The 27,741-nt window shown below is 43.5% G+C and overlaps 1 protein-coding gene and 1 pseudogene across 2 annotated transcripts; both read left to right on the forward strand.

Annotated features, from left to right (window-relative positions):
* Positions 1-162: 162 nt before the first annotated feature.
* On the forward strand, positions 163-15,984 carry SNRPD3 (small nuclear ribonucleoprotein D3 polypeptide). 2 transcript variants are annotated; one of them, XM_026487863.4, is made up of 4 exons: positions 163-887; positions 2,283-2,426; positions 13,720-13,912; positions 15,760-15,984. In XM_026487863.4, exons 2-4 carry the CDS (start codon positions 2,301-2,303, stop codon positions 15,819-15,821), a joined length of 381 nt encoding a protein of 126 aa, XP_026343648.1. In that variant the 5' UTR covers positions 163-887; positions 2,283-2,300; the 3' UTR covers positions 15,822-15,984. The 2 variants fall into 2 exon arrangements, with proteins under 2 accessions (XP_026343648.1, XP_057161790.1); XM_057305807.1 differs by having other exon boundaries at positions 758-882; positions 13,720-15,984.
* A 5,515-nt stretch (positions 15,985-21,499) lies between these two features.
* Positions 21,500-27,190, forward strand: LOC113247061 (small integral membrane protein 15-like; annotated as a pseudogene).
* Positions 27,191-27,741: the final 551 nt, after the last annotated feature.

A 27,741-nucleotide genomic window follows, 5' to 3' on the forward strand; every position in this document is an offset into this window, starting at 1 on the left:
TTTCTTTTCCCCCGACTTCTATTCCTAGAGGCCCCCAGCCTCCAGATCTAAGCGGGTCCTGGCCATTGGCAGTCTCCGCTTCTGGTAACCCCGCCCCTTTCCCCACGCCTCGCGTAGACGCGCAGGCCCTTTCACGCCACGGTTCCCCGGAAGCTCCGCCCTTTGCCTGAGCGCGGCCCCGAAGCCCTGCCTTTCCACCAGCACTGGTTCCCCAGAGACTCCTCACCTTAGCAAACTCCGTCTCTCCCTGGCCTCACTTCTCTGCGAGCCCCAGGCCAGGTCCTATCCGTACACCCCGGGGCTCCAGGAGACCTAACACTACTTCGACTTCCTTGAGGGACGGCCGAGGGACGGCCCCCGCTCTACTCTAAACCTGTTTCTCTATCCGTACGGTGAGATACCTCGCCTTGCTGAGGGCGCCCCTTACCTGGTGGTGCCGGATTCCAAAGGTTAAATTGTGAGGGTAGGTCCTGGCCCTCAGCTCCACTGTCTTCTGCCCCCGATCCGAGGGCCCAAGCCCCAGATCACCGCCTTGCCGTCCAGCCTGTCCCTGGTGTGAGATGCTTGGAAACGCGAGCCCCCTACGCCCCTTTGACGGCCTGAGGATCAGTGTTTCCGGCGGCACCTGAGCCCTGTCACCCGCTCTGTCTTCCGGGGCCGGAACTATCGTAGTCGAGTCCCCGTTTTCCAGCCGGCAGAGTGAGAAGGAAGCAAAGACAAGACCGCGCACACCACTAAGAAAAGGAAGGGGCCGGGCCCTGCGCGCAGCATTTTGGGAACGCGTGGTATTCTGGGAGCACGAGACCCGCCATTGGCTTGGCTCACGCCTTTGCAGTCGCTAGTTTTGCTGCCGTATCGGAAAGGAAGAGTAGGCCGGAGCCGGTGAGGTGAGGCTGGGGGCAGGCGAGGGTAGATCCGAAGCACCCGTGAGGGGTCTGGGGCTGGAGAAGGACTCGCTGCCGAGGAACTCTGGGAGGTTCGGGGAGGGAGAAGAGCGGGAAGCCGCGGTCAAACACCAGCGTTGCCTCACTAGCGCCTGGAAGTGAGTTCTCATTAGCTTTTCCCCAAAGTATATGCTCTTCGTTTTGCGTACGACTCCAGGCCATGTTTTTCCGCACATACAGGCAACGGTCTTGAAATCATTTCTGGCTGCCTCTTTCCCCCAAGTCCTTCCTATCTGGGTAATCTTTTTCAAAGTTGTTTGCATCACTGCCACCATTCCCCTTTCAGGTACTGGTCCTCTCATGCTTTCCATATTGTTACAGAAGCTTTATCAAGTTTCCTTCTAAACTGCTTGAAAAAAAAATAAATAAACCGTGTTTGATCCATTTGTAAGTGCTGCTGCCTTTTTATCGGATCATTCCTTACCTATAATTCTGCGGTAGTTCCCCACTGTCTTCAGCATAAAATCCAAACTCCTAAGGCTCCTTCACCAGGGGAGCCTGTCTTTCCCAACCTCATGTTTGCCTCTTAAACACGATGTGTTCCAACCTTCATTCGTTGCTCATCTGGGAATGTGAAATCCGCTGCTTGTTCCTTTTATTTACATGAAATCAGGTGATTTCCCTGATAACGTTTTTCCTCCAAACATTTCCTGCTTATAGCACGTTGTCCCTTTGTGAACACTTTATTTTCTATTTAACCTTGAAGAAGTGGAGAATCAATGGGTACTTAATGAGTCGAATTAAATGCAGTGTCTTCTAGATTTGCCTGGATCCTTTGGTCTATATATGCATTGCCTGGTACTTTAGCCACTAGCCCAAGGCCATTGACCTCTTGAAATGTGGCCAATGTGACTGAGGGAGTGAATATTTAATTTTCATTTTATTTCACTTTAAGTTTAGTTTAAATAGCTACGTGTGGACTGTGGCTACTGTATTGGACAGTCCAGGTCTATATTGTGGGCTCTGCAGTTGGTGTCACCTACAGCTGTGGGTTGGCAAATACATCGTAAGGCATGTACATTTCAATCCCCTGTCTCCCAACACACACACAGTATTGGTTACTGGTTATTTGATAAGGAGGCGTTTGATTTCTGGGAGGAAGATGGAAGGTACTTTCTTCTCATCCCATTAGCTTTCCCTCTCCATTCTTCACCATCCCACACCTTGCATGTATTTGCCAAATGGGTTCCTCAGAATTAAACTCTTATTTTTTCTGTGGAAAATGGCAGCTTTGCCATTCTAAGTTTTATGGAGTGTCAGGCCTTAAGGGAGGCATGATGTGTACCACATGGCTTCCTCGGCCCTGAAGGATGAACTAACTTGTCTCTCTCACTGTAGAACTCCTTTCCTGCCAAGATGTCTATTGGTGTGCCGATTAAAGTCCTACATGAGGCTGAGGGTCACATCGTGACGTGTGAGACAAACACTGGTGAGGTGTATCGTGGGAAGCTCATTGAGGCGGAGGACAACATGAACTGCCAGGTATCCTGCTTTCCATGTGAGGTTACGGGGGAAGCTTGGGCCTCTCTTGGAGCACAGAAAGATAGTGATTGGAGATCTTTTTGAAGTTCTTTTCCTTGAACGGTTATTTATGGCGTGCCTAATGTGTGCCAGGCGCTGTTAATAGTTGCTGTAGATGTGGGCATAAATAAGAGCCATTTAGAAGTTTGGAATATTTACCTTTGTTTTCTCCATCCTATGATCATCTCCTCCCATATTTTGGGGACTTGTTTAAAAGAAGTAGCACTACTCCCTTTGGTAGAATCTGTCAGGTTCACGGCCATTCTCCATTTGCCCTACATGTTTGCGTAACTGCTTTGCAGTTAGTGGCATCTTCCACTCACATACCATGTTTATTTTCCGTCTTTCTTGGAGGGGGAGTCTCTTTTGATTATAGCAACTACCTTGTGAGGTTAGCAGGTTCGGTGATAGTTTTGTCATCCATAAAATAGGGAGAATAAGATTAAAAGACTTCATCTACTGGGGCGCCTGGGTGGCACAGTTGTTAAGCGTCTGCCTTCGGCTCAGGGCGTGATCCCAGCGTTCCGGAATCGAGTCCCACATCGGGCTCCTCGGCTGGGAGCCTGCTTCTTCCTCTCCCACTCCCCCTGCTTGTGTTCTCTTTCTCTCGCTGGCTGTCTGTCTCTGTCAAATAAATAAATAAAATCTGTAAAAAAAAAAAAAAAAGACTTCATCTACTGAATGTCCTTCTGCTAACAAACATTGGAGCAGCTTCCTCATACTGTGTCCTTCCCGTGGCACTATTTTGCATTTTGCTAAGAGTTACATGAATTTGTGTAGCATTGCTTTGGCAAGGTGTATCAGCACACTTTCTCCTTTGTTCTTTAAATCATCAGTTTAGAACTTGGGCTTCAGAATCAGAGATGTGGATTTGGATCCTAATTATCTGACCTTGATCATGTTAATTGCTTCAGTTTCCTTGTCTCTAAAATGGGAATGGTGTTACTTTATGTCCTCTGAGACATAGTTGCCAAGGCAGAATTGTGCAAGAGGTTTATTGGGGGAAATGATGATGAAGGATATAGGAGAGGGAGTAGGAATAGCCAAGAGAGCTTTCAATCTATACTGATCTGGTGCTGGTGAAAGGAGAGGGAAAAGACAGGATTGAGTGGGAAGAGCCTTAGACCACAGCATATCTCTGAGGAAGTCTCAGCCAGCAGGAGTTACTCATTAGAAAAGTCTTGCATGGGGCAGAAATGGCCTGGCTCTAGGATCCCCACAGTCATTGGCTGGCAGCCTGGAGAGACAGTGCCTTCAGGGTGAATGCTGTGATGGTTCCCATAGGTGGCAGCTGGAAACTGTCAGCTCCCTGCATGCTTCATAGCCGGACGACCCTTGAGGGGAGATCTGAGCAGTGCATTCTGAAGACCGCCATAGGGATGGCACCCACATCTTGGGGCCGTTCTACAGATCAGATTAGTTATGTATCTGCAGCAGCTAGTTCTGCACCATGCACATTATACATGTCCACGTGTAGTTTCTGTTAACGTTTTCTAGGTGAGAAAACCGAAGGTCGGTCAGAAAAGGAAAGTGACTTCCCTAAGATCACACTACAGATCAGGAGTCCTATCTGTTGCTTTGCAGGGTTCACTTGTTTACTTGTGATCTTGCTGTAGCTTTGAGCATCATCTTCCTGCCAGGCTGACCGGTGGGGTCAGTTCCCTGGCTCAGGGAGATAGATATCTAGTGACTGCAGGTTTCTCTCTTCAGTGTTGATGCCATACAGGTAGATGGTGTGAGCTCTCTAAAGGTCCTGTGGGGCTTTGCTTACCTTGTCTTTGTGAGGCACCCCTGTCAGATCCAGTCCTCTGGTTTAAGGCATCCTCATCCATTTTGAGGTACTTTGTTTTGGTGAGTAGAATTCAAGGCTGGGGGTAAGACATCTTAATGTGTTTATTCAGCTATTTGGACAACTTACTGAGTTTCCAGGACCTTAGACTGCCCATTTGTAATGTGAGGGTGTCTGACCAGATGACATCGATGGTCTCTCAAATATAGCCAGTGTGATATAAAGCACACAGCTTGGTGATAGATCTGGAATCAGGTTGCAGCCCATTACCTTGTGTGACTTGGGTCAAGCTTTGGACCTCCGTCACCTTCTGTTCCCTTCTTTCTAAGTCAGGAATAAAAATAACACCTCAGCCTCAGCATTATAGTGCGGAATAAATGAGTGAATGCATGTCATATGGGGGGAGCCAGTCACTTGCTTCTGGCTTATGTTAATCTGCTAGGACTGTCATAACAAAGTTTCACATTGGGTGGCTTAAACAAGCATATTTATTCCCTCAGCGTTCTGGAGGCAAGAGATTTGAGATCAAGGTGTGTCACAGGGTTGGTTCTTCTGAGGGCCATGAAGGAAGGATCTGTTCCAGGTCTCTCTCCTTCCTGTATCTTCACATGGTTTTCTTTCTATGTGGATCTGTATCCTGATCTCTTATAAGGACACAAGTCACATTGAATTAAGGTCAGTTATCTCTGTAAAGATCCAGTCTCTAAATATGGTCACATTTTCAGATACTGGGGGGTTAAGACTTCAGCAGATGAATTGAGACAGTTAGGATTCAACCCATAACACTGCCTGTGCCCAGATGCTGAGGCTTGGCTGGGTTTACCTGAGCCTGGCTCACTGAATAAAAACCAGCAGACTATGGCACAGATGGATATACTGCGGTACACCTAGCACAGTTCATTCACAGATCTCCCCAGGATGTGTAAGGCCAATGGCTCCTGCAGTTCCCACTGCTTTCCTTCCTTCCTGGCCCTTTGGGGGTGAAAGCATCCCCTTAGCACTTTCTAGCCTCTGCTAGAGGACAGCAGAGCTGGAGTTTAGTGTTTGCCATTCGATGTTGGGTTTTAATAACTTTTGTTGTTTCTAAAGATTTATTTATTTTAGAGAGAGAGCATGTGCACTTGCAGGAGAGAGTGGGGGGAGGGGCAGAGGGCGAGAGAGAATCCTGAAGCAGAATCTCAGCTGAGTGTGGAGCCTGACACGGGGCTCGTGTCACGACCCTGAGATCATGATCTGAGCTGAAATCAAGAGTTGGCTGCCCAACCGACTGAGCCACGCAGTGCCCCTATTTTTTATTATGAAAGTGTGGTGGGTCACACACTACGAAGATTTGGAAAACAGGTAAGAGTGTCTCACCGCAACCACGATTGGCATGGACTTTTTTTTTCCCCCGGGAACGTGTCTTTGGTTTCTGGTATTTGCTTTTTACTCTGTTTGCTTTCAAAAAGAGTTGGAGGTGGGGGGGGAGTGCCTGGATGGCTCAGTTGGTTAAGCGTTTGTCTTTGGGTCAGGTCATGATCTCAGGTTCCTGGGATCGAGCCCCACATCGGGCTCCCTGCTCAGTGGAGAGTTTGTTTCTCCCTCTGCTCCCCCACTTGTTCTCTCTCTCTCTCTCTCTCACACATGCGTGCTCGCTGTCTCTCAAATAAATAAATAAAATCTGTAAAGAAAAAGAAAAGTTAGAGGTGGTTTATAAAAAATCATATGATAAGGTAAAAATGGACAGATAGATCAGGGTGCAGGTAGCTTGGGGTAGACTATGAAATGAAGCCAGGCAGGCAGTCTTAGTACCCAGCAATGTAAACCTGAACCCTTGTACGTTTAATAAAAGGATATTCTGTTCTGGGGCGCCTGGGTGGTGCAGTCATTGGGCGTCTGCCTTCGGCTCGGGGCGTGGTCCTGGCGTTATGGGATCAAGCCCCACATCGGGCTCCTCCGCTGGGAGCCTGCTTCTTCCTCTCCCACTCCTCCTGCTTGTGTTCCCTCTCTTGCTGGCTGTCTCTCTGTCACATAAATGAATGGAATCTTTAAAAAGAAAAAAAAAAAAAAAAGGATATTCTGTTCTAAGCTACTTAGAGGCCTGGCAGAGGGAAATCAGCAGTTCTAAGGTGCATAGTGTGCTTACGATAAAATACCAGTTGTATGGTTTTCCCTGGCGTTCAGATGTGGGAGACATTTTTTCCCCTGGGCCCTGATGAAAGAGATGCAGTCTGATACTATTAGATAATGTCATCACCAACATCCCCATACAAAATACATCTTTTTGAGTTCCTCTGATATTTTTAATGTAGCCTGTTACCACAGCCCTTTTTTGACAATGCAGATGTCATCTATGCAAGCATTAATCCTAGGATGAAGTCCTTGAGATGGTGCTCATAGGGTCAGAGGGTGTAGATATTTCTTTGCATCCTAGGTTTGGCTGGGAAGGCAGGGGGTCTTGTCCTCCCGCTCTGTACCGCACAGCTGCAAGGCAGACATAATCTGTGAGCCAGTGCTGTAGGATGTGGCATCATCTATAGGTGACAGAGCCCTGCAAGTGCTGCTGCGAGCATCTCCTGAGGGCCCTGTGGCTCTCCATGTGGTTTTCTTGAGCTGATTTTTGTTTGTAGCAGAGATGGGACTTGATGGAGGAGTGTATCACATCTCTTGCCCAACCTGAGTATGGATGATTTAAAACTAGAGGTCCCCAAATGGGGTAGTTTCTGTTCTTGGTTATGTGTAATTACCATGGTTTTGAAGCATCCTGTTTTTATTGAATGTCAACGAGGGAATGAAGGGGGTTTTCTTCAAAATAAAAAACATACATATTTCTTAAGAAAGAATACTTCTAGTCAGATATTTGATAAAATATTAAAAACCAAAAAGCTTTAAGGTGAGGAATTATGAGTAGAAATAAGCACATTATTTTGATCTTACAGACTAGCCTATATTTATGTAACCTTTTGGGGGTAACTTTTATGGCTGTGGATTTTATTAGGTATCCAGTGTGAAGGGTTCCTGGAGGTTCTCTTGTAGCGTCTTAGTGAATACTACAAGTGTTCTCCTAGCTCAGCAGTATTCAGACATTTAGGCCATCTCATAATATTTTTATGATGAAAGTTTACTGTATTTAAGCATATAAATAGTTTTTGCAAGTCAAAAATGTTAATTTCCCAATTAAAAGGACCCAAGTCATAAAATGGCTAATTAACAGAAGAAAAATATGTAAAATGGACATTTAACATACAAAAATAATGGCCTTATTAATATTTAGACATGCAAATTGGGAAACAGTAAAAATTTCTAAACTTACAAGATAACAAAATAAAATTAGTAATTCTACCAAGGGTTCCTTACTAGTCTGGTAGTAGAAGGATTGTTAAATCCTTTCTGGAAAACACATTTAACATACGTCAACATAGAAAAGTTCCTGCCCTTTGGTGCTGTAGTTCTACTTCTAAAAATCGTTTCTAGTGCAGTGCTGTTTTTATTTTTATTTTTTTCTTAAGATTTATTTATTTATTTTAGAGCACAAAGGTGGGGAGGCAGAGGGAGAGGAAGAGAGAGAAAATCCCAAGCAGACTCCCTGCTGAGCATGGAGCCCCACACAGGGCTAACGCAGGACTTGATCCCTCAAAGCCTAGGTCTGACCTGAGCTGAAACCAAGAGTCAGACACCTAACTGACTGAGCCACCCAGGCGCCCCTGCAGTGCTGTTTTTAACGATGAAAACCTAAAAATAGCAAACATTTCTAATGAGTTAAATAAATTATGATTAAACAAATTAAGGTACATTACAAAGAATATTATTCATCCAGCCAAGTATCATGGAAGAATATTTAATGTCATGGGAAAATGCTGTTGACCTAAGTGGGGAAAAATACTAAACTCCACACTATGTTCCTAGTTTTATAGAAGTAAAGCCAAATTATATAAAAATGCATTAAGTTTTTGAGCAAAACCAAAGTGAGTAGTTATCTTTTTTTAATTAATGGGATTAAATGGGATTAAAAACATTTTTTTAAGTTTTTATTGATACATATCATGATTTTATTGATGTGTGTGTGTATACATATACATATATGTATGTATGTATGTATGTATGAGGTTTGGCTGGGAAGGCAGGGAGTCTTGTCCTCCTGCTTTGTACCCCACAGCTGCAAGGCAAGCATAATCTCCTAGCCAGTGCTGTAGGATGTGGCATTATCTATAGGTGACAGAGCCCCAATAAATAAATACATATGTCTTTTTTAAATTAATTTTTAATTTTTTTTTTAGTAATCTCTATACCCACCTTGGGGCTTGAACTCATGACCCTGAGATCAAGAGTTCCATGCTCTTCCGACTCAGCCAGCCAGGTGCCCCATGGGGGATTAAAATGTTTGTGGAAAAAATAAAACCTTTTTTTTCCACTTTATAAGTTAAAATATGTTTTAAGTTTATGATCATGAAGCACAGTAAAGATTATTTAAAAAGAAGAGGGTATGCAGCTAGTAGGTAAAGTCCTGGGGTTCTGATACACAGTGCAGTAATTAGAGGCAACAAAACTATTACAAGCATTAAACTTGCTGAAATACAGGATCTTAGTTGTTCTCATCACTAGAAGAAATGACAATTATATGACGTGATAGAGAAGTTAATGCTACAGTGGCAGTCATTATAATATAAATGTATCAAATTAGTATACTGTATACTTTAAGCTTACACAATGTTATATATCAGTTATATCTCAATAAAACAAAAAGACTCCAAAAATTAGATAAAAGAAAAGGGTAAATGGTCAAACCCAAAATTTCACTTCTTAAAGCAGCATAATCCTTGGAAATTTTGGTGGGAGAGAGTGGCGGAGTTCAGAGACTCTGCTGGAGCCAGAATGGTGCTTTTGGGGCCTTAGCGTGACCACCCCATCACTGACTGGACTGTTCAAACCCTATTTTTTTGTTTATAGAATAATGGTCTATGGGAAAATGGCCTGTGCATGATTTCTTTCTGTAAAAATGATAACCTGAGAGAAGCCCTCACATGACTCAGAAAACTGCGGTCTCTAGCTAGAATGAAAAAGTACTTATCTGTATGTTATCTATATATGCAGTGTTTTCCTCTCTGTACCATTCAATTGGGGGAATCATGTATTGCACTTAGTTATCAGCTTGCTTTGTGCTTCTTTGGTCTGGGACAGTTCTTCTGCTTTTGCTTTTCATAGCATTGTCATTTTTTAAGAATAATGACCAGTTACTTGTTTTAGAATGTCTTTTAATTGGGGTTTCTCTGGTGTTTCCTCATGATTGGATTCGGGATTTGTTTTTGTTTGTGTTGTTTTGGCTGTTACTGTGTACGTGATGACTTCTCCTCGGGGTGTCACTAGGAGGCCCAAAACACTTGTTTGCCCCTTGTTGGTGATGTTAACCTTGATAATTTGGTTGAAGCATTGTGTGGTCTCTCCACTGTACGTTCTTTTTCCTTTAGCAACTAATAAGAATTTTGCGAAGGACGTTCTTTAAGTAAATATCTTGTGAGTATTCTGTTTCTCATCACCCCCTCCACCACCCCCCCATTTAGCATCCAGTGAAGGTTCTTGCTTGAATCTTTTTACCATTATGGTTGCAAAAGAATTTTTTTTTTTTTTTTTTTACTTTTTAAGATTTATTTATTTATTTGAGAGAGAGTGAGCGAGTGCCAGGGTGGGGAGAGGCAGAGGGAGCGGGAAAGAGAATCTCAAGCAGACTCCACTGAGTGGGGCTCAATATCACAACCCTGAGATCACGACCTGGGCCGAAACCAAGCGTCTGTTGTTTAACCCACTGTGCCACCCAGGCGCCCCAGAATGGTTTTTGTTTTTAACTCCATCATTCTTTCTGTATTTACTAGGTCTACAATATGGAAGAGCCTTCACTTATTCCCCATTTATTCATTCATTTATTATCAGTATAGGCTCATGAGTTTCTGTTTCATTAAATGGGTTATAATTTGTTACTATTATTATTTTGATTGATTTATCCCAGATTTGTCCAGAAGCTGACTCCTTTTGTGTCCTTTTGGTGTCCCCTGGCCATTTTGGGGGAGCACATCCTTAACCTTCTGGAATAAGATGTTTGTTGCAGGCTCATCTTTTATAAAACTTTCCTAACCCAGCTCTGGAATCAGCCATTTCTTCAGGTAGCCATGGTTTCTTTTTGGTTGGGAGTAGAATTTAAAAACCAAGATCTGGGTATTATTTAATATTTTAAAAGTCTTAGTTTAACTTGTCAAGCTAAGATCTGTCTCCAAAAGGCTATGTGCTTAGTAGTACCAGAAATTTCCATTCATGGGGTGCCTAGGTGGCACAGTCGGTTAAGTATCCCATTCTTGGTTTCGGCTCAGCTCAGGTCATGATCTCAGGGTCATGAGATCAAGCCCCATGTCAGGCTCTGCACTCAGGGGTGGGGGGGGGTTTCTGCTTGAAGATTCTCTCCCTCTGCCCCTCCCCCCTACCCTTTGAGCGTGTGCACTCTCTCTCTTTCTCTCTCTAAAATAAATCACTTAAAGGGGGGGAAAAAGTTGCACCAGAAACTGCCATCCATTGCATGCTTATTCTGTACCAGGCACTGTGCTAGTGTTTTTTATGTACAATAGATCTTTCATTTATCACAGGACCTCTCTGAGGACAAGCTTCCAGATGCCCAGGGTGGCCAAGCATGGAAGAAGCAGATCTAAACCCAAGTCTCTGAGTCCCAAATCTCTGATCTCAACCATAGTCTCTGAAGATGAGGTGTATAGTAAACCTTCTAGGTCGTGTTGCTTCTGGAAGTGTCAGACCCTCATTCTGACTGTCAGATTTCAGGCAAGAAGATGAGTAGAAGGGATCAGAACAAAAGAGGGAGGCTCTGCTATTAATGGTAGGGTAGGGGAGCATAGGGGAGGGTACCACACACATTCGTTGAGCACTTGCTGTGTGCCCCACAACAGGGATGTTGTGATTGATGACCCCAGAGCACCCCAGCATTGCTTTACAGCCCTGGAGGTAGTGCTCTCCTCTTGGCCCTGTTTGTGTGAGGAAATTCCCACAGTTTTGATTGTACTAAGATCTTCTGTCTCCCCAACAAGATGTCATTTCAGTTGGGCACCTGGTTTATGCTATCTATGTTTCATTATGGCTGTTTGGGAAAGTGGAAAAGGTGAATGAAGTGGGTGTTCCTACCTGACTTCACTGAAACCTAGTTCACTCAAGTTGTTGCCTTTGGCTTATGATGCAGACATAGCTTGGGCTTATTAACAAGCTGTGCAGGTGGGCGGGACTGTGGGGCTTTATACACAGTGCAGCCATTTCTCTGCTGGTGCTGCAGGGGAGCGCATGAGAACAGTAGCCGATCTGGTCATAATTAGGGTTATCATAGGAATCAGTTGATACTGGACCCTTTCCTGCTTCAGCCAGGACACATCCATTTGTGAAAACAGTTTGTCTTGTTGATCTCACAGAATACCCTCTGTCAGGGATTCTCAAAGTGGGTTGGGGAGGTCGTAGCAGAGGAAGGGGTGAGATGTACTGGAATGTGCTGGAGGAGAAGTAGCTTAGCAGTAGCACAGCCTCCAAAACAGATGTCTTGACTGTCATTTAGATTCACTGTTTACTGAGCTTCTAATATATGCTCGGTAATAGGAACAGCATTTAGACATACTTGTCTCATTTAATTTGCTCCTTAACTTTTTGAGGAGGTAAGTGGTGATCTGATGTATGGGTTTACAGTTAGATACATCTGGGTCAGGTGCCGTGTAGGCCACACAGGCAGTGTGACCTTAGGCAGGAGAATAGAGAGTGGGTAAGAGCCTGGCCTCGAAGGACAGGCCTGCCTCTGGTGGCTGTGCCTCTTCATCTCTAGTGGGGATGGCAATGATATCTATCTTGTAGAATTGTTTGATTTACAGGAGTTATGGTGTGAAATTGCCTGTGATACTAGCAAGTGTTCAATAAAAGTCGGCTTTGTTAATCTTACTTCACGTTCAGTTGTGGCACTGGAAGTTATGGTACTCTTTTTGTTTTTTATTTTAATTTGAGAGAGAGACTGAGCACAAGCGGGGTGGGGGGGCAGAGGGACAAGCAGACTCCCTACTGGAAGAGGAGCCCGATGCGGGGCTTGATCCCAGGACCCCAAGATCATGACCTGAGCTGAAGTCAGACACTGACTGAGCCACTCAGGTGCCCCCAGAGGTTATGGTATTTGAGGCAAGAACAGGATGGCAAGGACCTGTGTGGAAGATTGTTAAGAAACTGGGGATGTTGAGCCTGGAACAAAAGATTATGGGAAACTTGAGCCCTGTTACCTCTGAGGGTGGAACGGGGCAGTGGGTTGAAGCTCTACAAACCATTCCAACTGCGCAGATACAGCGAGGATGGCCCTAGAGCACTAGTCTTTTTGCAAACTGGGTGCTCAAGCAGAGACTGGGTGGCCGGTTAGCACTTTGAAGAAAAGAGTGAGCATAAGGTGACAACAAGCCAGTCAGAAATCTGGGGAGAACCCCTCTCTCTACAGTGTGGTCTTTGACCTATTCTGAATAAATTATATACAGTTTCATCCAGAACACTCAAAATAAGCTACTTTTTGTGGTAAACGTGGTGCCTGTTGAGGTTGGCACTGGCAGGTTTGGGTCCCCTTCCTATGCCAAGCCTGTCTGCTGGCTTGTCTCACCTCTGTGCTCCCTGTCTCTCCATCCCACAGTTTATCCATGTTGGCATGTTGATCTTTCCAAAGATCAGTGCTACCTTAATCCTATCCACTCTCCCTCTGTCCGCAAATGAGTGACCCCCATAGTCTCCCAAGATGATAACTTTGTCTCCTCTCCCACTTGCTCTGCTCCAGTCCTTGTATCCTATAGGTTCTTGCCCAAGTGTCCGGTCCCTCGGTGCAGGCTCTTGCCTCACACCTCTCCCAATATTCTGAGCCCTTTGTACAGGCACTGCCACCTATAGCTTTCAGTCCCTAGTCATTGAAGCTAGAGGGGCTCTGTCCCACCTTTTGAATGTGCACTGTGAGAGGATAAGAGCTGCCTCTGGTTCACACTCGTGACCTTCATGGTGCCTTTGCAGTGTGTGTGCCAGGCAGATGCAGGACAGGACAGGGTTTGGACAAGCAGTTGAAAGCTGTTTCAATTAGAGTTTTTCCACCGTTGAGAACCTTTCACCTGCTGGCAAGGGAGGCAGTATAGTAGAGTTAGGGCTCTGGAGTCAGGCCAGCTGGATTTGAGTCTGGATCCTATCATTCTGGCTGTTGGACTTTGGACAAGTGCTTTAGGGTTTTTTAATCTGTAAAAAATGGGAATACCCATAACCTATCCACGAGGTGCTGTGAGGACCAAATATGTAAAGTGCTATGCCTGGCTCCTTTATTTCATGACGTTAGTTTGTGCCTTTGTAGACTTCCCCTACCACCAGCCGAGGTTCCCCCTCTTTGTGTGCCCTTGTTCTCTGCTGGTGCTGTTGGCCCTTACTGATGAGCTGGTGATTCCCTTCCAGATGTCCAACATCACAGTCACATACAGAGACGGTCGAGTGGCACAGCTGGAGCAGGTGTACATCCGTGGCAGCAAGATCCGCTTTCTAATTTTGCCTGACATGCTGAAAAATGCGCCCATGTTAAAGAGCATGAAAAATAAAAACCAAGGCTCAGGGGCTGGTCGGGGAAAAGCTGCTATTCTGAAGGCCCAAGGTATGTGCTCCTCTTGCACTGGTTTTAACATATGTGTTGGTCCTGTATCTTTTAGGAAAGGGCCCTGTCAATTCCCTGGGCATAGGGGTGGACTTGGACTTCAGCCATCTCCACACACCGCCACCCTGCAGTCTTGGAGCCCCCGCTGTGAGCGGCTGGGGGCTTTGTCATGTCTTCTCTGTCTTGCCTCGCCTGATCACATTCATAGGGCCTATGCAAAATCCAAAGTGCCTCCTTAGAAAGAAGAAGGGGACTCCTATCTTAAATGAGAGAGTGGATAAGTCTCCTATACTGAATTTCTAGGAGGCCCCTTTGTTTCCAGAAATTCTGCCCGAGAAGTCTGGGGGAGGCTTGCTCTGAGCAAGGGTATTGTGGTGTGGATTAGCTGACCCCTGAAGCAGTGGGGCAACAGTTCCCAGAGAGCTGGGGGAGTTTATTGACATCCAGCATAAGTGGGGGGAAATGCTGACGGTAGGGATCCATTTTCATATAAGAAATAAGCAGGTTTAAGCCATCTTTACCCATTAAAGGGACTGGACTTCTGTTTTCAAATATTCTTATATTTGAAAATAAATCCTTCCTTTTAGAATGTCCCCAGTGATCCAGTGACCTTCCTTAGTCTGGCCTTTCTTTTGGATTAGCCCAGTCAGAGGTTTTATCTTTGGGTCTGTGAAAAGCTCTGCCATGTTGAATATCCAGGAAGCAAGTGCATTCATAGAAAATACCTGAGTATCGGTTAAGATTTACAGTGCGGGGAAGTCACTGGATTCTCCGTCAGTATCTTTTGTTGCTGTGCATATTTTATACATGAGGTAGTTTTTGAGTTTAAAGGTGCAATAGAGTAATCCTTGAAGAGGTCCTTCAAAAAAACTAATCGGAGAATCTCCTTGCCCTTCACAGGTAAGTGGCATTTGTAGAACCGTAGGCTCTGGACCTTTTGTTGTGGTGAAGGAATGGTTTTCAGGAATACTGGTTTTCCTACTAGAACTGCTGTTCTCTCTGCTTTCTCGGGGAAGGGCTGCCCTCATTGTCACTGTGTAACTGCACCATCTTGTCTAATAAAAGGTGCAACCCAGTAGCTGTGCACTAGAAGGCACTTGGCAGTGCGTTTGGCACTGAGTTTCCCCGGGCCCAAGCCATCTGCGCCCCCATCAGTCCCTTGCTCTGGTTCTTTCCAGCAAGTGGCTGGGCTCTTGCATGACTTTCCTCCATCTTCAAGGGGGTCTGTAAGAGGAGACGGGTCAGACTTCAATTAATAGCCATCAGAACATTTTCACCTGTCCTTCAAAGCCACTGGTCCTCTCCTGGAACTCTTGGAGTCACAGAGAACAGCAACTTGTATGCCTTTTGTATGGGGAGTGGTTTTATTTGTTTGTTTTGCTATTATGAAACATTTTATATTACAGAATAGCTCAAAAAATAATAAAACCTGTTACCCAGATTTAACAGATGTTTAGTATTTAACTATTTGTTTCAGAATTTTAAGCGTGAATTAAGTTCGTCTGTTGTGTTTTATTAGCTCACCATAGGCCAGCGCTGGGAATTCATCTTTTCTCTGGTTCTCAGGCTTGCTCCCCAAACCACCTTAGCTCTCAACACCTGACTCCCAGCCTCACGGTGAGAGCGGTGCTGAACTGGAAGGCAGGAGTTTTGGAAGGCACTCCAGCTCTGATGCCAGCCACAAGTCCCCATGCAATGAGGAAATGCCATGGGGTGGGCATGGTGCTGGACCAGGTGGCCTTTCAGGTCCCTTCCCGTGCCAGAGTCCAAGGGCTCTGGCTGCTCCATGGCATGAGCATTCGCTGACTGCACTGACCTGGCCTTGTCCTTTCTTTCCCACCTTTCAGTGGCTGCGAGAGGAAGAGGACGTGGAATGGGGCGTGGAAACATTTTCCAGAAGCGAAGATAAATGTATCTGTTGAACAGAACTTTGCCGTTATTTTTTCCTTCAGGTTATCTGGATTCAAGGGGGTGTGTGCTTATGTATATGTTCTAGCTTTTCTTTTGACATCTTTCTCTTTAGATCAGGGGAAATGTGAAACTAAATAAATATGATGGTCTTTTTTGTTGTTTTTCTTTTTTTCTTTTTTTCTTTTTTTTTTTTTAAGATTTATGTATTTGAGAGGGAGAGGGAGCATGCTGGGGGTGCAGAGCAGAGGGAGAGGGAGAGAGAAACCCAAGCAGGCTCCATGCTGAATGCTGAGCTGGTTGCAGGGCTCAGTCTCACAACCCTGAGATCAGAACCTGAGCCAAAACCAAGAGTCGGACACTTAACCAACTGAGCCACCCAGGTGCCCCCTGTTTTTCTTTTTGAAAAAATAAGGACTGTGTGTTCATTTTGGAGTTTGGTGTTCTGTTTGCTTTGGCAGCAGGTTAAATTTAACACCCAGGAAGATACCCTGGGAGAATGCCAGTACTTTGAAATAGCACAGTTATTGATAAGAGTTTAAGCTACCGTTCCAGGCCAGTTGCTGGTTAAACTCTCGGAAAAACTCCAAGAACACACAGATGTCTCATTGGTCTTCAGACACAAGCATTTGTATGGTGCTTTGTTCAGGTAATCTTTGTGGAGATATCATCAGCTCAGCTTAAACAACACAGCATGGGTGCTCTTGGCCCATGAAAAAGTCCACCATTCTGATCTTTGTAGCCTGGAAACCCTAGTGGTTTAGCATTTGGCAAAAGTAATCTAATATTAAAAGATAATTTAGGGAATCCTAGTGGCCAACATCTGTGGCTCCTACACTGGCTTCATAAGCAGTTTTGTGGTGATTTGTGGGGGCAGATTCTTATGCATTTGTCAGAGCATCTCAGCATGCAATGGCACAGTCATGGCTTTTAATGTAGCAGAGATAGAGAGGGCAAGGTATGCAAAGTGAATAACTGACAAAAACACAGAAATTGGAAAAGCAGACTTGAAGTCAAGTACTGAAAAGAGGTCTTGTCACAGGTTCAGTATAGGATGAGCTACAGCAAAAACTATTAAGAGGGATAGGGATTGATTAATTGCCCTTAGAATATTGCTCATGGGACACATTTTTCAAGTAGTAAAAGAAGAAGAACACCCAACACATCTGTTAACTAGGCATGAAGTAGGAATTTTCTAACAAGTTTTGCCTTATAATCATGACACTACCACAGTGTAACAGACCTTGCATTATTCTTGTAAAAAAGAACTAAGGAATAAGCATCAGTGTTGGTCAGATACTGCAGGCTCGTAAATAAGGCTTCAGAGACCCATCCCCCAGAGCAGCCTCTGCGCCTCTTGCTCCAGCAGTCTCAGCTCCTCTGACACATTGGGATGAACACTAATGGCCCTGCAGGCTGTACTACCCCAGTGGAGGGGCTCCTGGACTGGGGACCGTTTCAAATGAACTTCATGTGAATGGAGTTAGAGTTCATTTGTTTGAAGTTTGACCAAGAGTTAATGTGTTGTTTCTGAGAAGAAAAGAAACTTGTGCATTGAGTTACATATGGAGTGGAATTTCTCTAAAGTGTTTTAAGTGGAATTCTTTGAGGTAGACATTGTGATATCCACTACCCTCTTCCCTGCCTGTGACCTTGATTTACAGACATTGATTTATTGGCTTATTATTAATGAACACTATTGAATTATTACTATAGTGAGTGAGAGCAGTAGTTTTCAACATCAATTTAGGAATCTTGTTAGAAATGAAGATTCCAAGGCCCTACCCTTAGGGATTATTGATTAATTGGTCTGGGGTGAGGCCCAGGGATCTGCATTTTAAGCAATGCCCTTGCCCCCCAAGCTAGGTAGATCTGATTGAGTAGACCTGTGGCCACATTTTGATATCCTGGACTAGAATATGTTATTTTAGCATGGTCACTGCTTAAATTATACTTTTATAGTAAACAGGACTGTAATAACACATTATACATAACACATAAATGGCATCCTAGATCTAAAAATCTGACCGGATATGGTTTTACCTTGGGAAACATGCAGGAATACCAGTCTTGCATGCTTCTGCACGCAATAAAAACTAGCTGTAATCCTACCTAGATCCTGAAAAGTGGAGTTCCCATTTATGGGTTTGTTTTTAATTAAATGTGCACAGTAAAAATTTGGAAACTTTTAAAATATTTTTTATAAAGATTTTATTTAGGGGGTGCCTGGGTGGCTCAGTCCATTGGGCATCTGCCTTCAGCTCAGGTCATGATCCTAGGGTCCTGGGATCAAGCCCTGTGTCAGGCTCCCTGCTTGGTGGGGAGCCTGCTTCTCCCTCTCCTCCCTGCTCTTGCTCTCACTGTCTCTGTCTCTCTAATAAATAAATAAAATCTTTAAAAAAAAAAAGATTTTATTTATTCATTTGAGAGAGCACAAGGGGCGGTCAGAGGGAGAGGGAGAAGGCGGCTCATTGAGCCGTGAGCCTGATGTAGGGCTCAATTCCAGGATCCCGCGATCATTACCTGAGCCAAAGGCAGACTCTAAGCTGACCCACGCATGTGCCCCCAAAATTTGGAAACTTTTAAAAACTATATATTAACAAAATAGGTTTGTAAAAACTTTTATATCCTTCATTTTTGGAAGAAAATCTGTTATTTTGCATTGAAAAAGCAAATAGATCTGCGAGGTTTATTATGAAAAGCAGCAACCCTCCTACGCTGTCTGTCCTTCCCCATTTTCCCTGCTTCATGGTACTCCCTTTAAACTTGGCTGGTAAGTTTGTATTTGTCACCAGGTCTCAATTTAAATATGTGCATAACTGTTGATTGATGTTTGCATTGTAGACATCATCATTTGACTTCTCTCCCTCCTGCCAGCCATGCATGTACTCCCCATCACCCATCTCCCTGATATAATTCTAGTTAGATCATATATTAAGTGTTTACATTATTATGACTGGGTATTTAAATCACAGGTGAGGGGCGCCTGGGTGGCACAGTGGTTAAGCGTCTGCCTTCAGCTCAGGGCGTGATCCTGGCGTTCTGGGATCGAGCCCCACATCAGGCTCCTCTGCTATGAGCCTGCTTCTTCCTCTCCCACTCCCCCTGCTTGTGTTCCCTCTCTCGCTGGCTGTCTCTATCTCTGTCGAATAAATAAATAAAATCTTTAAAAAAAATAAAATAAATCACAGGTGAGCCATGTAGTAGATGAGGTTACCTTCCTACAAAACTTTCTTTTCCCTAGAGTTAGTAATCCTCTTGCATTTTTATTAGCTATTAGCTTAGTTTTCTGTCCACTTGTCACTAATTCAACCCAAATTCTCTAACGACATTAACACATCATCTATTTTATCAATTTCTTGACCTGTCCCTATCTGGATTGGCTCTCCCTTATGCTTACTATATTGCTGTCATCGTGGGCTCTCCCCTGCTGAGGCTCCTGTTTTCTGTGTCCTCTTTTCCCTTTGGTCTATTACTCATCCCGGTGGAGTGCTTGCAGTAAAAGAGCTGCATGGAAAGTAGTTTGAGCGAATCGCATGTCTACAAAATGTCTCATTCTCTCATACTTGATCGGGTGTGAAATTCCAGCTTGGAATTTATTTTCCTTTACAGTTTTGAAGGCATTTTTACTTTTCACCTACCATCTAGTGTTGCTGTTAGAGGAGTCAAGCCATTCTGAGTGCCGATTCTTTGTATGTGACTCTCTCCCTTCTGTCACTGGTGTTCTAAGATTTCACAGTGGCATGCCTTGGTGGAGGTCTGTTTTCATGCATTGTGCCAGAATGGACTCTGATCCTTCACTTCTGGGAAACTTTCTTGAATTCGTTGTTAATGATTTTCTTCATTTAGTTTTCTGGCTTTTCTTTCCTTCCTTCCTTCCTTCCTTCCTTCCTTCCTTCCTTCCTTCCTTCCTTCCTTCCTTTTCTTGATTTTATTTATTTGACAGAGACAGCGAGAGAGGGAACACAAGCAAGGGAGTGGGAGAGAGAGAAGCAGGCTTCCCACCGAGCAGGGAGCCCGATGCAGAGCTTGATCCCAGGACCCTGGGATCATGACCTGAGCCGAAGGCAGATGCTTAATGGCTGAGCCACCCAGGCGCCCCTAGTTTTCTGGCTTTTCTTTATGGAATTCCTGTTCTTCAGATATTGGATCTCCTGGACTTATCTCTGTTTTTCTTATTTTTTCTGTCCCTACCACCTCCCATTTTCTTGTTCTTTTGATCTCCTTTATGGAAGATTTCCCATTGATTCTCTTAAGTGCTCCTTTTTTTTTTTTTTTTTTTTTAATTAGGACCTCGTTCCATGGTTGTAATATCTTATCTCTGAGAACATTAATATGCTTTGTTGAAGCTTTCATCTCCCTGCGTGATGTTTTCTTTCCCCTTTTTGGTTTGCTTTTAGTCTTTCATGTTATAGACTTTCCTTAGCTGCCTGGCAATCATTGGTAGTCTGCTTATATTTACAGGTGTGATATTAAGAAGAATATGTGTTTCCAAGATGAGCTGATTGAACTTTTTTGGCAAATCCCTAATGTCCATACTACATTTAGGACTTTCCTCTTGGACTGGTCAGGTTCCCTGGAGGAAACTTCCAGTCTCATGTCTGGAGGGTTTACCTTGAACTGTTGCTGGCCTTGTGGGAGCTCAGTGAAGGAAGAGGGCTAGGGAGCTTCAGCATTCTGGTATGCCCAGATTCACTTGGCTTCCAGGTCTGTGGGAAGGACTTCTACTCCAGAAACCCACCCCCTCTAGAGAAAAAGCTTCCAACTTTTTTCCAAAGTTGGGGAGGAACAGTCTCAAGATCACATGGAGGTCTGAATATTGATGCACATTCTCTGTTTTTTAAACTATTTTGACAAGATGAAATCAGAGAGGGAGATAAATCATTAGAGACTCTTTTTTAAGATTTTATTTATTAGAGAGACAGCCAGCGAGAGAGGGAACACAAGCAGGAGGAGTGGGAGAGGAAGAAGCAGGCTCCCAGTGGGGGAGCCTGATGTGGGGCTCGATCCCAGAATGCCGGGATCACGCCCTGAGCCAAAGGCAGACGCTTAACGACTGAGCCACCCAGGCACCCCAAGAGACTCTTAATCATAGGAAACAAACTGAGGGTTGCTGGAAGGGAGGAGGGTGGGGGGAGGGTGTAACTGGGTGATGGGCATTAAGGAGGGCATGTGATGTAATGAGCACTGGGTATTATATTACGTTAATTAATTGGGTTTAAATAAAAAATAAAAATTAAAAGTATTTTTTGAAAATATATTAGTCTAGGGGCGCCTGGGTGGCTCAGTCAGTTAAGCATGGGCCTTCTGCTCAGGTCATGATTCCAGGGTCCTAGGATTGAGCCCGCTTCTCTCTCTGCTCCTCCCTCCCTCCTGCTCTGCTCTCTCTTGCTCTCTCTCAAATAAATCTTGTAAGAAGATGAAAATATATTAGTCGAAAATGGAAAATAGCTTGGCAAGATAAAGAAGATACAGAGCAAAGAATAATGTCAGATAACTAGACCAAGATTTTTAATGGATGGATTCTGGTTCTGATTACCTCCACTACTTCTTTCCAAGCCTCCAATTTGTTATCTAAGCAAGGAAGGGTTTAGATTCAGTTAATTCATTGATAATATCTCAGCCTCTGTGCTCACCTGCTAGGTTAAAAATGCAGGAATTTTTTCTGCCTCTGGTCGAATGGAGGTAAGTGCATGTATTTAGTCTTATGCCTGAAAATTAAACAAAACTCAAACATTGAAGCAGAGCAATCCCTAAGACATCGGAAACAAATACGATGGACTTACTACTGCCTTGTGAGAGTTTCTAGGCAGTGATACAGGGAGAGGAAACTGAAATGAACCCTACCGATCTACCTGCGTTGAAGGATCTGAGCTAGGAGTTCAGGGAGGTTGAGGCAGCTCATGTTCATGAGACAGAATACCAGAATAAAAGCTGCACAGAGAACCCAGGGGATCTGCGATCTGCTGAAGGGCCCTCTTGAGTACTCAGAATACTGGTCAGCACGAGAGTGAAGAAACTAACCAAGGCCGGAGAAAGAACCATCAAAAAGGATTATAACAATGCCTGGTATTACACAAGGCTGGGAATTGTTCCTGTTCCCACCAGCCAGATAAAAAATTCACAGAATATTACATAGGCCATTGTTTGAAAATGTACCGAGGATTTTGTTTTAATTAGGTATAGTAAAGTGACAGACATGGAGACAACTGCCTTGAAAAAAGATGATTACAGTTTCCAAGAGGAGGGAGCATGCCATGCCATTCAGGGTCATGTGAAGAAACCCCAGAGTGGGTCAGGAAGCAGTAGGAGTGAGGGGAGAGCATGACCCAGAGCCTTTAACTTGTGGTTTCCGTGGGGAAGGAATGGACAAAGTAAGGTAGGCAAGTTTGAATAAGCTTAGAGTTGGTTAATTCAAACAAATGCAGAGGGTTCTTGGCTATAGGAGTGGTCTCTAGTTGTCCATAACCTGGCCCTGATGTGACTTAAGACAGACGAAATACTGGTGTGGTATGTGAGAATAAGGTAAAGGTGGTTGGAGTTAGTTTGATAGGTAAGTTTGTATATGATAGGCTCACTCTGCAGGCGAATTGTTTGCTGTCTAGGAATTAACCGACTCTGGGAGGGCAGTCTCCAGGATTAGCAAGACCCCAAGACTCAAAGCACTGTAAAAATAAATTTTAAAACATTAAAAGATTTTTTGAACAAAATTTTTAAAAAGTAAGATATCCAGGAAAATCTTGCCTCTTAAGTGAGGAATAATTAGCTCCGGACTGAACACCGCTCAGGTCCCACATTAACAAACTGCAAAAACGAGACTCGAGAGGATCAAACTGTTTTCAATTAGCTGTATCCCAGAGCAAAACTCAACAAGAGTTATAGGAATATAAAAATACCAAGCACATTACAAGGTAAAATTCTGGCATCCAATCAAAGATGACCAGGCATGTAAAGAGGCAGGAAAGCACAACCCATAATGAGACTAGTCAAAGCAGATTCAAAGCTGACCCAATTGTTAGAATTAGCAGAGAAGACCATTAAACATTATTTTAACTATTTCATATATTCAAAAAATTAAGGGTGGTTCAGAGGGTTGAGCATCTGACTCTTGATTTTGGCTCAGGTCATGATTTCAGGGTTGTGAGATCTGAGCCCTGAGTTGGGCTCTGCGCTCAGCAGGAAGTCTGCTTGAGATTTTCTCTCTTCCTGTCCCTCTGCCCCTTCCCCCACTTGCGTACTTGCTCTCTAAATAAATAAATAAAATTTAAAAAAAAGAGGCATGGACGATTTAAAAAGACAGAGGAGGGGAATGGGGAAGGGAGGAGAAAGGAGGAAAAGGGAGAAACTTCAGATTGAATTTCTATAGCTGGATGAGATTAACAGCAGATTAAACACTGCTGAAAAAAGATTAGTGAACTTTAAGGCACAGCTATAGAAACTATCCAAAATGAAATGTAGAGGGGAAAAAATCTGCAAAAGAAAAAAACAGACATCTTCAAGACCTAATCTAAGCAGAGTTGGAGTCCCTGAAGGAGAGGCAATGATGGGGACAGAAAAGTTATTTGAAGAGGTAAGGGCCCAAAACTTTCCAAACTTGAGAACTGTAAGCCCACGGATCGAAGGAGCTAAATGAACTTCGAGCACAAGATACACGAAGAAAACGACACCAAAGCATATCATAACTGAAAAACCAGTGAAGAGAAGACATCTTATAAAGCAGCTAGAGAAAAAATATGTTACAATCAAAGGAACAAAGATAAGGATGACATTACTCATTGGAAAGCGTGCAAGCACAAAGATAGTGAAACAACATCTTTAAAGTACTGACAAAAGAAAAAAACCTGTTAATGTAGTATTCAGTACTTGGGAAGAAGCATCTTTCAAAAATCAAAAAGATGTTTTCAGACCTACAAAGACTGGGAAAAAAATTTATCACCTCCTGGTGATGTGATATGATAAAGGACATCCTTTGGGCACAGGAAAATTATACCAGGTGGAAATCTGTTATCTACACAAAGGAGTGGAGGTTGTGTTATGGGGCTTATGACATAATGCATGACAATATTAGCATAAAAGCCAATAGGGGAGAAAGGAAAGCATACTATTGTAAGATTCTTACATTAGAAGTGGTGTATTGGGGCGCCTGGGTGGCTCAGTTGTTAAGCGGCTGCCTTTGGCTCAGGTCATGATTACAGGGTTCCTGATCGAGCACCACATTGGTCTCCCTGCTTAGGCAGGAGTCTGCTGCTCCTCCCTCTGCTTCTCACCCTCACTCATGCTGTCTGTCTGTCTCTCTCTCTCTGTCAAAGTCTCAAAAAAGAAGTGGTATATTACTTGAAGATAGATTGTGATAGTTTAAAGATATATAATATAAACCCCAGGCAACTCTGAAATAACAAAAGAAGCCAACACTCAAATGTCCATCAAATCGGTAAACAAAATGGTATAGCCATACAATGGAGTATTATTTAGCCATAAAAAGAAATGCATTACTGATCCATGCTACAACATGGATGAACTTTGAAAACATGCTAAGTGAAAGAAGCCAGACAGAAAAGGCCATGTATGATTCCATTTATATGAAATGTTCAGAGTAGGCAAATTCATAGAGGCAAAAGCAGATTCGTGGTTGCCAGTGACTGGGGAAGGGAGAATAAGGAGTGCCTACGTGATGGCCGTGGGGTTTCTTTTATGGGGTAATGAAAACATTATTTAATTAGGATGGTTGCACAACAGGGAGAATGTACTAAGAGCCACTGAATTGTACACTTCAAAATGGTTAAAGTGGTGGGATGCCTGCCTGGCTCAGTGGGTAGAGCACGTGACTCTTGATCTCTGAGTTGTAAGTTTGAACCCTATGTTGGGGGTGGAAATAACTTAAAAATAAAATCCAATAAAAAATGGTTAAAATGGGGAATTTTATATTATGTGGATTTTAAACAGTTTTTTTTTTTAAGATTTTATTCATTTATCAGAGAGAGCAGGAGAGCACAAGCAGCGGGAGCGGCAGGAGGAGAGGGAGAAGCAGGCTCCCCGCTGAGCAGGGAGCCCGAGGCGGGCGCTTTATCCCAGAACCCTGTGTTGGTGACCTGAGCTGAAGGCAGACGCTTAACTGACTGAGCCACCCAGGCGCCCCAGCAGGATGACTATTTTACCTCAATAAAAAAAAGTTAAGCCAACAAAAGATTTTTTTTATTAAAGATTTTATTTATTTATTTGAGAGAGAGAGAGAGACAGCCAGCGAGAGAGGGAACACAAGCAGGGGGAGTGGGAGAGGAAGAAGCAGGCTCCCAGTGAAGGAGCCTGATGGGGACTCGATCCCAGACCGTCGGGATCACACCCTGAACTGAAGGCAGACGCCTAACGACTGAGCCACCCAGGCGCCCCAAACCCAACAAAAGATTTATGAGGGATTCATAAATATTCTAAAGGAAGGCAGAAAAATAGGAAGAGTGGAACAAAGAACAGACCGGACAAATGGAAAATAACTAGCAAGATGATGGGCCATCAATAATGGCCTCTCGAGGGGTTCAAGCCCATGGTCCCTGCTGTGATGTAGGGGAGGCTGGTGGTGGTCGCTGTGGAGGTTTTGCCCCAGTGCCCAGCAGAGGCAGCCATTTGCAGGCAGAGCCAAGGTGTGCAGGAGGCTGAGGGGTGGGTGAACTCGGCCCCCTGGGAGCAGTGGCTGGGTAGGGTAGGGAAGGAAGAGAGAGCAAGGCAGAAAACAAAGGATGGAGGGGACCATCAACTGCAGCTTCAGGAGCTGTGCACATCTGGTTTGGAGAACTAGTCCGGTGGACCCCTTAGGGAAGGAAGATATAGAATTTAAACCCTGTCTCACAAGTGTATGGTAGAGCCAAAGAAGACAAACAACCAAGGGTCATCTGAAATTGTAATCGGTTCACTAAGATTCTCAGGACAAAGCTGGAGATCACTATTCAAGCGTAAGACTTACAGAGATGTCTGATGTAAGGCTTGGGCTGAGTATGTTGTGGAATGGGCTGCAAAGGACCTGTATGGCTTCCTCACAACAGTTGTGGCCCTTACTCCATTGTTTCTCGCAAATGTCACACCGTCCCGGAAACTGGCCAAGATGATCGAGGCCAGGGAAAAGAACAAAAGAAGAAGCAAAAACATCAAGAAAATATTGCAAAAGCTAAATGACTAAAAAAGGATTAAAGGAATGAACAGTTTCTTACACCCAGAGGAAGATAATTTGGAATATTAAGCAGCTTTGGAAGGACCCACTGAGGTTTCTTTTCTGCTTTTTATGCAGTAATTTGTAGTAAGCGAAGTCTGGGCCCATGGAAGAATCACGTTGGCTGTGACTTCTACCGCAGCGGCTTCTGGCTGTGGTGTAGAAGCCTGTTGATGGTTATTGTAAATTGGCATTTACTGTGATATAAATTCTTTATAACTGACTTAGTCATTTGCCATTTTTCAGTTTATGTACTGTAATGAAAACAACCTGTGGAGAATAATGACTATACATTATGAACTCTATTCAAATAATGGCTTAGAATGGAGTCCTTTTCTGGACAAAGGGCATTAAAAATGTAAAAATCAGAACTATCTTGAGGAGAAAAGTGTGCTTTGGCTCAAAAGGCATATAGCGTATTAATTACATCCTTTATCATTATTGCTTATTTCATGGAATTGAATCATTTCTGGCTTTCTCAAAGCCAAATATTAACCAATGACTATCTATGTTCTGCATTTTTCTCATTTTTTTAGCCTTTGAGATAATTATCAGACATTCTGCATTTTTTAAACTTTAGTTTGATGAAGAATTCTTCTATTGACTATGTGGGAATACCACCTACGGGGTGTAACAAGTTTCGTTCTGATGAACACTGCCATTTTCTTAGAGATGTCTTGTTGAGTAACATAACACCATGACTTAAAGCTTGCAGTAAACATGCAAACCTCGTGGTACTTTGGAACCAGGTTCTTCTTTCTTGGGGGAAGTAGAAATGTGAATTAGTTAAAATGTCTTATCAGATAATTTGCTGATTATATAGACGCCACTTTTGTGCTTTTTATTCCATTCTTTGTTTTAACTTATTTAGTAGTGACGTTCTATATTTTGATCAAACGGGTTCATGGGGAAAATTAAAAATTCAAATTTCTTGTAAGGAATTCTTAAGTAGTAACTCATGTTTCATAAGTGGTAAAGAAAGGTCTAACACTTGGGAAAACTGTGTTCATCATACTAATAATTGGGTGAAAAAGGTAAATTATGTCAAAATGAGAATGTTAAAATTAGAAATAAAGAGCTAAAGGATATGTCCTTCAGTTAGGTAGTATAACGAACTTTTATTATTAAACATGGCTTTTATAACTGCATAGTCCAATAATTTTATTCACTGTCAGTACACAACAGCTTCATAATATTTTCCTCACCTTTGATAATGAATTTTAAATTACAAAAAATTGTCCAACCACTTTAATTTAAAAATGAAACTAGATATTGAAATAAATTTGAGGGGTGCCTGGGTGGCTCAGTCGGTTAAGCGTCTGCCTTCTGCCTTCAGCTCGGGTCGTGATCTTGGGGCCTGGGATCCAGCCCCACATCAGGCTCCCTGCTCACAGAGGAGCCTGCTTCTCCCTCTCCCACTGCTTCTCCCCCCTGCTTCTGCTCTCTCACTTTCACTGTCTCTCAAATAAATAAATAAATACAATCTTTAAAAAAAAAAAATTTGATACGTTTTTATAAAGAGAAAAAAATAATGACCTATCAAGAATCACATTAAATGCAATTAATAATCACATTAACAGTCATATTTAATAATCACATTAATTGTAAGTGGTATAAACACTCCAATTTATTTTTTCAAAGGAGTTTATTTATTTGACAGAGAGAAAGCACAAGCAGGGGGAGCGGTAGGCAGAGGGAGAGGGAGAAGCAGGCTCCCCATTGA

The sequence above is a fragment of the Ursus arctos genome, unplaced genomic scaffold (genome assembly GCF_023065955.2).
Source record: "Ursus arctos isolate Adak ecotype North America unplaced genomic scaffold, UrsArc2.0 scaffold_34, whole genome shotgun sequence".
NCBI lineage: Eukaryota > Metazoa > Chordata > Mammalia > Carnivora > Ursidae > Ursus > Ursus arctos.

Coding starts and splice junctions, on each gene's coding strand:
- SNRPD3 (XM_057305807.1), top strand. CDS start 2,301: ATGTCTATTGGTGTGCCGATTAAAGTCCTACATGAGGCTGAGGGTCAC. Junction 2,427..13,719: donor AGGACAACATGAACTGCCAG/GTATCCTGCTTT, acceptor ATTCCCTTCCAG/ATGTCCAACATCACAGTCAC.